At 43.4% G+C, this 11,110-nt stretch overlaps 1 protein-coding gene across 1 annotated transcript; it reads right to left on the bottom strand.

Annotated features, from left to right (window-relative positions):
- Positions 1-5,530: 5,530 nt before the first annotated feature.
- On the bottom strand, positions 5,531-9,474 carry LOC147462975 (pentatricopeptide repeat-containing protein At2g39620-like). Its single transcript, XM_086486516.1, has one exon. It carries the CDS (start codon positions 8,732-8,734, stop codon positions 5,966-5,968), a length of 2,769 nt encoding a protein of 922 aa, XP_086342642.1. The 5' UTR covers positions 8,735-9,474; the 3' UTR covers positions 5,531-5,965.
- Positions 9,475-11,110: the final 1,636 nt, after the last annotated feature.

Raw genomic sequence — 11,110 nt, forward strand, 5'->3', positions numbered from 1 at the left:
ACGGGCTATATACCCTATGAGTTTGCAATTAAAATCAGGCATGTGAATTCTTCGTTGGCACGTGGCAGGCACAAAGCACTAAAATTGACAATTTGACCATAAAAAAGACCCTCTCAAAATGTAAACGACGCCCCGAAAAGCTCAACAACTTTTAGGACTTGATCACAACCCGAGCACCATCTTCGGTCTGCAAAACCCCATTTTCATCGTTATTTGTACCAAATTGGCATGTATCCCATGTCATCAATACTCTGTAAAAGCCTGATATGTTCACTATTTTAATTCATTTGTTGGCAGGCAAAAAGTAGTAGTATAGGCATGGAGCATGTACAATCTTGGTGCACATTTTCAAGGCTATTGTTGGCAGGCAACAAGTAGTAGTATAGGCGTGGAGTCTGTGCAATCTTGGTGCACATTTTCAAGGCTATTGTTAGCTTTATCTTTAGCTTTTAAAGATAGCTTTATCTTGAAGAAAGGTCTCTCTTGCTCTCTCTCACTCTATGCAAGGTAGAAGGATGCTTTAAGATCGTTTAACTAACAACTCTCTCTCTCTCTCTCTCTCTCTCTCTCTCTCTCTCTCTCTACGTGCATGCACGCACGTGCACGGGCAGTGCCACCGTTGGCTTAATAATTGAAGCCACTTGCTCATCAACACTTTCTCTCTTTCTCTCTATTGTGCATTCTCTCCCTAGGTCTACATACGCTTCCACATCATCAACTTTGACATCTCTCACTCACACACACACACACACACACACACACACACACACACACACACACACACACACATAAAGCCCCCAATGTCTCTAGAAGAAAATCAAGAAAATATTAATATTGTGGTGTGTGGTCGTGCAGGTAGAGTCCGGCCACTTAGTGGACACGTTATGGTTGTAACCAACTCTCTTCCATAATATAAGAAGGTGCACTCTCATAGAGGAGGCACACTCAGTTTGGTCTTATTCCCGTGTACACCACATAGAGTCCGGCCACCTAGTGTGGTCGGACTCTACCTGCACGACCACACACCACAATATGATGCATATTTAGAAGATGTTGCAATGCCTAAATTTCACCAAAAAATCAATGTCGGCCCTAGAATTTCTCCAAAATACAGCACTTGAGTCAACTCACAAGCCAAACAAGAAGATTCTTGTGCAAAATGCAACGAATTTCTTCATTCCAAGAGGGCCAAGAATGGAGGCTCATGTTGGATATAAACAAACCTGGTTCAATTTCCACGGATGATCATGTGTTTTGAAACACAAGAGAATATTATCTTGCTGGCAACTATGAATGATCATGATCGGATGGAGGCCTTTGAAACATGCCATTCGTAGTCGAAAAGGGAATGTTATGTGGAAAGGACAGCTCTTCGAGCTAAGATTGAAGCACAAGCAAAAGGAAGTGAGGATATTTGAGCTCTAGCCATTACAAAGGTTCCCTATTCTTTTTGCCGTTGGTGTCTTTTTGTGGTTAGGTTATTTGATATGCAATAGCATAGTATGGTTTTGGTGGAAGTGCCCATCTTCAAAGGTTGTTGTCATCCTCTCTCCATCCAGTTTGCCAAGGCATTTAGGAGAGGTTTTATTACCCAGGCTTTCAGTTTATATTGTTTTCCATGTGGTAGTTCCAATTTTTATAGTCTCCAAATTGTCACCTTCCGACTTGATTTTCAATCAATAATGTACTTGCCCTTCGAATCAGCACCATTTGGGCGTTCTGAGAGATTTTTCAAGTGATAGAAATCAGTCTCTTTTTTGCCAAAAACAAGTTTTGGTTGGGGGGGGGGGGGGGGGGGGGGGGGGGGGAGGGGGCCACGTTATCACCCATAAATCTTTGAATTTCTTCACTATCTCCAAATAATTTGGAAAAGTCATAGTAACATTGGGATGGGGCACAACACCCTAGGGTCGAGGAATAGGGGGACAAGGAAGGGATTGGACAAGAATGGTAGGGGATGGACGGAGCCGACCTTCATGTGCATCACATGGCTGACCGTTCAATCCAAAACGGCCAACGAATAGAAATAGCCATTTTTTAAAGGACCTCAAATGGGCAGAACTTGCCATTTTTTTAAGGACTTCAAATGGGCAGAAACAGCTAGTTTTTTGGGAGCCCTTTTACACATGGTTTAGGGCCCCTTTTGGAAGAAGACCCCCTCAATGCATTATACACATTGCAATTATCAATACTCTACTAGCACTCAAGTCTCAAGCTTAAGCTTTATGCTTTAGGCTATTAGCACAAGCCTCAAGCTCCCTCCCTCTACTCTCGCAACTTGCAAGCTCTCAAGAGTCAAGCTCACTCTACTCTCAAAAGCATCAAGCTCCCAAGGCTTGATCTTCATCTCTTTAATATCTATCTACTCTCTATCTATTTAAGCTCTACTCTCTCAAGCTTGAAGGTGCAAGGCTTCATAGTTCGATCTGTCAAGGCTTGAGCCTTGATCTCTCTATCTACTCTATATTCATCTACTCACATCAATGGCGTCCCCTCAACTTGGCACCTCTCAAAGACGTTGGCCGTGCAAACATGGACATGATGGGATGAGGTGAATTCCAATGGTTGAGGCCAAGGTGGTGGTGCAAGAGCTTGGAGTTGCAAGCTTTGCTTCTACAAGAGGACTGTCGGTGCCAACAAAGTGTGTGCTCACTTTTTGCATAAACAAGGCCAAGAGGTGAGGTTTTGCGCACGTGGCATCCCCAAAAAAAGAGCAGAGCTTCTTGAGAAGTCAAGGTGTTTGAGCCTGTTGAGGCGATGACGAGATGCCAATGTGTTGGCGTTGATCCCTCCACCATGATGAGATGGAGAGAGCAACCGTCGGCACTGATGGACATGGAGGGTGGATCCAATTTTGAGGAAACTTTGAGCTTTCAAGCACATCATCATGGTCCTTCCACATTGGGTGTTTCCATTTCCAATTGTCCCCATCGCCATTCATGCCGCTCAATGAGCAAAATTTATAGTTGTAAGCAACATCGCAATTTGCAAGGCTTCTTTGATTGTATACTAATTGGATTCTCTATTTGTAACTTGTAATAGGTCTCCACATCTCAAGGCTATGGTTACCAAAAAAAGATTATTATGAGCCCTCTTATTTGCCCCTAATTGTAATAGGTCTCCATATTTCAAGGCTAGGGTTACAAAAATTAGGGATTATGGACCCTCTTATGTGCCTCCATCATCGGAGACACTCCATACAACTTTCTTGATAGGGAGAAGCGAAGTGTAGAGCAAGCCACACAGACAACGAAAGAAAATCAAGCTACCAATTAGGTCTCCCTCATTGTTGATGTATGGAGCGACACCCGCAAGAGGTCCATCCATGGAGTCGTGGCCTATTCTCAAGGGGAGATGTACTTCATTGACTCCCATGATGCATCTAGCAGGGGAAAGGTCGTCAACGTGCTTGCGGCCAAATGGGTGATGACCATTGAGAGCATTGGGCCCCGAGAATGTGGTGGGCATAGTTGCGGAAGGAGAGGCATCAAATAGGGCGACCGGGGCTATTGTCGAGTGCATGCACTAGCAACTCACCTTCTCATTTTCCATGGGGGCATTGCCTCAACAACCTTCTCAAGGACATACGTGCATTGTCATGGGGTTGCACTTACCATTGAGGAGGCAAATCATTTGGTCACCTTTGTCCCCGACCACCAAAAGGTGAGGCATGAGTTCTCAAAGCAAAGCTCTCTTTTCTTCTTGAAGTATTCCAAAACCCACTTTGCCTACAACTTCATCATGATTGGCCGCTTGTCCACTTGTGGTGGAGCACTAAGAGGGTTATTTCTCAATGATGAATATGCCCGCATACCAAGAGTCTTCATCCACGATTGGCAGAGAGTGTAGAGCCCGAGCCGACGATATTTAGTGATGGAAGAAGGTGAAGATGCTTGATGCTATGATGACGCCCATTGTCCACCTATTTTGGGTCATTGATGACATGCAAGCGTGCATAGGTAAAGTGTATGAAGCCATGGATTGGATGATTGAGAAGCTCGATAATCTTGTGGGGATGAGGATGACCGCAAAGAAATCAAGTGTTTGTGTGTTTCTAGGTGGAGCTCCTACTACTCTCCCCTATATGCAATGGCCTTCATGGTCGATCAAGGCAAAAAGTAAGAGAGTAATTGTCTTGAACCGCCTTTGTTCCTCTCTCTCTCTCTCAGCAAAATAAAGAGACCTATGGTTCTATTGATGCACAATTGGATCGTACAAGTATTGGGGCGCCACTATGGTGGGAGGATTATGGGATCAAATGGGCCTGAGTTGCACCAATTTGCCGCTCGTATTCTTTGCCAGTCCGTGAGCTCACATTGCTTGGAGAAACTTTGGTTGTGTACAACCACATTGCCTTTAAGAAGAGAAACCGTTTTGGCATCCAAAGGCCAATGATTTAGTGTTTATGAGCACTAACTTGCGCATGCTTTGCAAGAAATAAACAAAAAAGGTAGGAGATGGCACAGGATGAGACCACTTCAGTCCATGAGCATTCAAGGGCAAGGATAGAGGCAAAGGTGGCTCTTGATCTCAACCTTGCTGCCTTCAACTTTCAAAATGTGGAGATTCATATTCCACCTTTTGATGAGGTAAGCACTTCCAGAGTTTGATGTACTATTATGGCTCACCCCGACCCTAGTTGTTAAGCGTTAGCATTTTTTGTCTCTTTATCACTTGCCATTTTGAGCCTTGAGACATGTACTTATGTGCTTGTACTTGCCATAATACCATCGATGTTTTATTGGCATATTTTTCTATTATAAGTCATGTTTCTTATTTTTCTTGGGCACAATTCAATGCTTAAAATGTTCTTACTACAATTGTACATGTAGTTCAAAAAAATCGAGAAAAAATGACTTTTTTTCGTCGTTCCAAGCCCCAACCTCATTCCCTAACTTTTGCCATCCCAACCCCGACATTGACCCTAACCTCGTTCATACCATGTTTCTATGGGAAAAAGGTTTAATAAAAAGAATCGAGAGCCTCTTAGTGTCAAATTAGGGGGGCTGTAGTACATGTGCGTTATTTACAAACCCTAGTTCACGCATAGCCATAGGTTACGACGCATATAGAGGGCCCCCAAGACAAGGTAGTTAAAGCCCCATAGCCATTCCGACGCTATTCAACTGCCGCTGCATGCACTTCAGAAGGCTAGGTTGCATTTTCTTTGGGGGGTGCCTAGTCTTTAGATTCACCTTTTAGGCTATGGTCACACGAGGCTTAGTTATAAGTTTTAGATGACTATGCCAACTATGCCATGACAAAGCATCAAATGAATGAATAACTAACTGAGCCTCTTGCATGGTCACGCGAGGCTTACTTATTCATTCATCCTCCCAACTATGCCTTGAACTTCACAGCTATGCCAAACTTGGCATAGTTACAAAGGGTAGGCACAATTATTCATTTATGTTTTTTGCGTGTGACCAAGAATGAGGCTTAGTTATTTGTTCAAATAACTGATAACTAAGCCTCGCGTGACCATAGCCTTTATTGGCTGAAGGCAGTTCCCTGCTGCATATCTTCGACAAAAGAACAGGATTGGTTCCTGCTCATTGCAGGTCATTCTTCTTGTTCATCTTGGAGTATCATCCTCCACTCCTAATTGAGAGGGCCCTCCATCCAATCTGGACAGCCTAACGCGGTGTCCTCATATAGTTACACATTTTCCAGCATCCTTTCCAAACATGAACAGGAACAGGAAGGGAAGCCACTCTCTTTATGTAATGCATTCCATCGTTCCAAGAAGAACAGCGCTGCACGACAGCTTGCTAACTATCTCAACCGAGGCTTCATTCAACCAAGCTCTTCACCATGGGCATCCCCTATTCTCTTGGTGACTATGAAATGGTATGGAATACTAGTGTCAGTCTTGAAACATTGTTCCGGATGCAGAAGCTAACATCAGACACAAATTAGTTCCATTTCTTCATGAGATGTGGGCACCAGCCTGAATGCTCAACATCTATGCGTAGGCAAAAGCATCTTTTTCATCCAACTGCATTGCATGCTGAAAAGCATGTTCTGCAAGTTCCATATTTCCCCATTTCCTGCACGAATCCAATACAGCGTGGCAAGCAACAGGATTGGTATGAAATAATTCCGATAAGATTTCTACCGCCTTATCTAAATGGCCTGCACGCCCGAGAAGATCCGCCATGCAATTGCGATGCTTAGAAGCTGCTGCTAAGCCAAACCCAGCATTCATAACCTCAAAATACCTCTTGCTTTTGTCAATTAACCCATGCACGCTGCAACTCTTCATGATATTGAGAAAAGTAATGAAATTCGGTTCTATACCTTCTCCAATCATCCTGCTGAAGCTAAAATCAGCACCCTCCTTTTCTAAAAGCTCAAAACTTCCTGCAATCAAAGCATTCCAAGAGACCACGTCTCGGACACGCAGCTTGTTAAACACTTCCTGTGCTTCTGCCAGCAAGCCACTTTTGACACACACATAGATTAATGTGTTGCCAATGACCAAATCTGTCTCCCATAATCCTTTTCTACAAATCTCTCCATGCAACCCTTGCACCTTATCCACGGCTCCTATGTTACCATAAGCTTTTAAGATGCATGTGAAGGTAACAACATCAGGGGAGACACCCTCCGCTTGCATTGCCTCAAAACAAGTGAGAGCTTCTTTGTCATGCCCATGTTCCATGTAGCCAGATATTAAAGCATTCCAAGACACAACGTCTCGAACAGAAAGATTATTGAGAAAGCTGTGCGCTCTAATCAGGCAACCGCACTTCGCATACATGTCTACCACAGTATTGCATAATGTAAGCTCTTTCTCCAGCAAGCCTCTTTTGGCAATCTCAGTATGTAGCTTCTCGCCTCTCTTCAAGGCACCTACAGAGCCACAAGCTTTCAAGCAGCAAATATAAGTGACAACATCCGGGGGTATACCCTCATATTGCATCTGCTCCAAACACTTGAGAGCCTCTTCACCTTGCCCATGTTCAGCATATCCTGTTATCAGCGCATTCCAAGAGATTACGTCTCGAAACGAAAGCTTGTCAAACAATTCTTGTGCACTCGCAAGCAAACCTATTTCAGCATAACCTGCAATCAAAGAGTTCCATGAGACAGCATCTCGCACTAGAAGCTTATCAAAAACATCCCGAGCTTTGGCAAGCTCTTCACACTTGATGTACATATCAAGCAGGGTATTGCCAACAGAGACATCACTATCCAACAATCCATTTTGTGAAACCTTGAAGTGCAATTCAAGACCCTTGTCTATGGCTTTTACACTGGCACAAGCTTTAAGAGTAGATACAAATGTAACAGCATTTGGGATGACACTTTCAAGCTGCATGTGATCATAACACTTCAATGCTTCATGACCAAGCCCATAATCCGAGTATCCGGCAATCAAGGTGTTCCATGAAATTACGTTTCGAACTGGAAGGTTGTCGAATAACCTTTGAGCCTCCAAAATTAAGCCTTGCTGGGCACATCCTGCAATAAGCGAAGTCCCTGATACTACACAATTCTTACAATGTTTGGCAAAAACCTCCTGTGCTTTGACAATTGAATTACACTTGACATACATGTCAACCAAGGAACTGCAAAGCACAGGATCTCTTCTCAACAATCCCACCCTTGCCAGCTCAGCATGAATAAGCTCACCCTCATCCATGTCTCCCAAGCTGCTAGAAGCTTTCAAAACGCAAACATAGGTGACACGGCTTGGAGAAACGCCCTCAGATTGCATTTTTCTGAAACAATTTACTGCAGATTTTCCCTCTCCATGTTCGACATATCCGCTAATCATTACATTCCAAGAAACAGTGTCCCGAACTCGAAGGTTGTCAAAAATTTGCTGAGCTCTTGCAAGCAACCCTTGTTTGATGTATCCTGCGAGAAGGGCATTGGATGACACAACATCTCTGACTGGAAGATTGTCAAAAACATCATGGGCCTCATCTAGTAAGCCCAACTTGCAGTACATATCTACCAATGCATTACCTACATAAACATTACATCCCAGATCAACGTCTTTTGCAACCTCAGCATGTAGTTTGAAGCCCTCAACTGCAGTTCCAAGGGTAGCACAAGCCTTCAGAGTGCAAACGTAGGTAACAGCATTTGGGGGAAATCCCCCATGTCGCATTTGTTGAAAACATTCAAGGGCCTCCTTACCATACCCATGATCAGCATAGCCTGCAATTAGAGCATTCCATGTCACTGAGTCTCGGGCTGAAAGTTCATCAAACACCTCTTGTGCTCTAACAAGAGAGTCACATTTAGCATACATGTCCACCAGTGCCGTACCCACATATCGGTTGGACAGAAAACCTGATCTAATCACCACATCATTTAGTTTACAACCATTTTCAGAATCTTTCAGTTTGCCACATGCTTGTAATAAGCCTACAATTGTGTGCTGACTCAATCCTAACAAGATGTCCTTCTCCATTTTTTCATAAAGGATTAAAGCACAATCCTCCTTTCCACCTTGCACATAACTACTGATAAGGGCATTCCAGGAGAGTTCGTCTGGATACCTCAAGGTGTTGAAAACCCGCTCAGCGTCACATGAACTGCCCACATCCACAAACATAGACACAAGTCGATTGCCCAGAAATGAATGGGTATCAAGCCCATATTTGCACATATGGGCATGAAAACTCCATGCCTCTTCCAGCTTCTGCAGCTTCCTGCATCGATGCAGGATTGGTGCAAGCTCCTCCAAGGGGGGAAGGGCCATCTTCCCTTCTCCCATTGTACTTGTAGCCGAAGCATTTCTCAGCCAAAGTCATTTGGTCATGATTCTGACCCCTTCAGGCTGCTCCACAATTCAGCTGCCCTTACTGTTTCTTGTCCTAAACTATGGCTTTTGATATTAAACATCTCTCCCTTCAAAACACATCCTTTAGGCACCTTGGTTGCTTTTTTTGGCCGCCAACAATCCAAGCAACGCCATATGTTCTCATGATCCTGGTCTTCCATAACCTTGCAAGATAATGTAGTGAAATTATCAAATGCCTCCATGAACTCTCGAGCAGGTGCGTCAAGAATGATGTTTGTGAGCTGCCGCATGCAACTAGAGTAATGGTGTCGTGCGTGTTTTGATTTGCATCTTTCACATTTTCCTGCATGTATGGGTGCCATTTCTTAGCTCGCCAGAACTTTTTAGGCTGAAGGGTTCACATGCTAAATCTACTCCTCTTTGATCCACCTGGTTCCAATCTATCCATTCACAGCATTAGGCCTTCTCCTTTGTCACGTGTGCGATCAATGATCATCAAGAGAGATCCTGCTTTTGCATCTGTTCTTGTTCTCTTGGCAAAGCCGTATATACTTCTGCACCTTCGCTTTGATTGTCTGTGCGTGATGGTGAGCGTAACAGTAATGTGTCTTCGAACTGCCACAGAAAGAGAAATGGCGGGTATGAACTCTGCATGGGAAATTCCCGTCCTGTCCGGTGCCAAGAAACAAGACCTTCTTCTGATCATAATAGTGGTTACCGGGAAAATTATCAAAATACCCCTGTTATTTGTGGAAATTCCCAAACAACCCCTCAAATTTCAAAAATTCCCACTGTTACACCTCATACTGGCCAAAAATTCCCAAAATGCCCTTCAATTTTGCCAAAATTCCAATATACCCCTAATTAACCTACAAACATCTCTAAAAACAATTATTTATGCAATTCTTCATAGGAAGGTTAGTTGTCCTCAATAGATGATGATAGAACTACTATTTTAGATGGTATTGAGGGCTCTTCAGCTGAAATAGTTTATCATTTTTTATCAGAGTTGCCTCTATTTGTGAGCTCATTTGCTAATAGATCTCCATTGTCATAAACGTTTGACTATCATCCCAAAATGATGCAAGCGTATATTGGAAATTTCTGAATTTTGAGGGATATTTTGGGAATTTACACAAATTAGAGGGGTATTTTGGTATTTTTTCCGCTCTGATATCATGATGCTCGAGAGTCAAGAGAACGGCATCGATGGAGAGCTCATGTAATGTAAATGGCCTATGAACTTTGAGAGTAGGGAAAATTAGAGAAAGCACTTTTGTGAGATTACTTCGTGAGCATAGAGAGTGAACTTAATTGATGGTAGCAACATAAACATAGTATTTAGTTAACTTGGCATGAACAATACTTTTGCAAGAGAGAGAGTTTAGAGAACATGACAACAATTGAGGACCGGATTTACGTGGAGTCGGCCCCCCCTCCAATTGGCATTTGTATTATAGATTCTCCCATTAAGAAAGACTTGGTATAATACAATCTTGTGTTCCTTGTGACCTAGGTGATGCAATGAAGATGGAAAGATTCATGCATCACGAGTGTAACATAAACTTTGTAGAAAGAATTTACTATCCCAAGCCTTAGTCCCAAGACCTCAAACACCTTCGAAGGTGGAGAGAGCTAGCAGGGAATGAGGGTAGGGAAGAGGAAGAAGAAACATTCCATAGGAGAAAGAAGCAATTCCTCACTTATCATCACTCTTCTTGCTAGCATACATAATAGCATAATAATGAAGATGGAGAAGATAGCAAGCTTAAGCATTGAAGCATGGCTCTTGGTTGGATTTGCATTCCATAGCCAAGAGTGTTGGTGTAGGCTCTCAACTTCTCTACTAGCTTAGAGAAGGAGATGGAGCTCTTGCACTTTGCACTTCACACAATGAGAGTGCGTGTGAGTGTATGTAGGAGAGTATATCCCCCAAGCTAGCCCCTTCTTGCTTTGGTCTATCCCCCCTTGTAGCTTAAGCTTGAAGCTGATTGGACCCCTGCAAGACTGGTCAATCACATGCAAGATGCATTACAAGCAACAAGGGTAGTCTTGCGACAAGTGTCCCCCTTTGGGAGAGAGGACTTGATAAATGCAAAAACAATTAATTAAATCTACTAAATTATCATTGGACCCCTTGGGAGGTTAACCAATAGGCTTTAGGCACACCATGAGAGCAACATGAGGAGGAACTTGACAAGTGTCCTATATGCTTTATCTGTACCAAGCTTGCCTTGTGTGAGGGTGTGTGTGTTCTCTCTCTAGCCCCCTCTTGTAGGTATCGCCCCCTCCTTGTAGGAATAGTTGTTGACTTTGCGGAACACCTTACCCTCAATCACCTTAGTCAGC

Source organism: Adiantum capillus-veneris, chromosome 2 (genome assembly GCF_014529385.1).
Source record: "Adiantum capillus-veneris isolate H3 chromosome 2, ASM1452938v2, whole genome shotgun sequence".
Lineage (NCBI taxonomy): Eukaryota > Viridiplantae > Streptophyta > Polypodiopsida > Polypodiales > Pteridaceae > Adiantum > Adiantum capillus-veneris.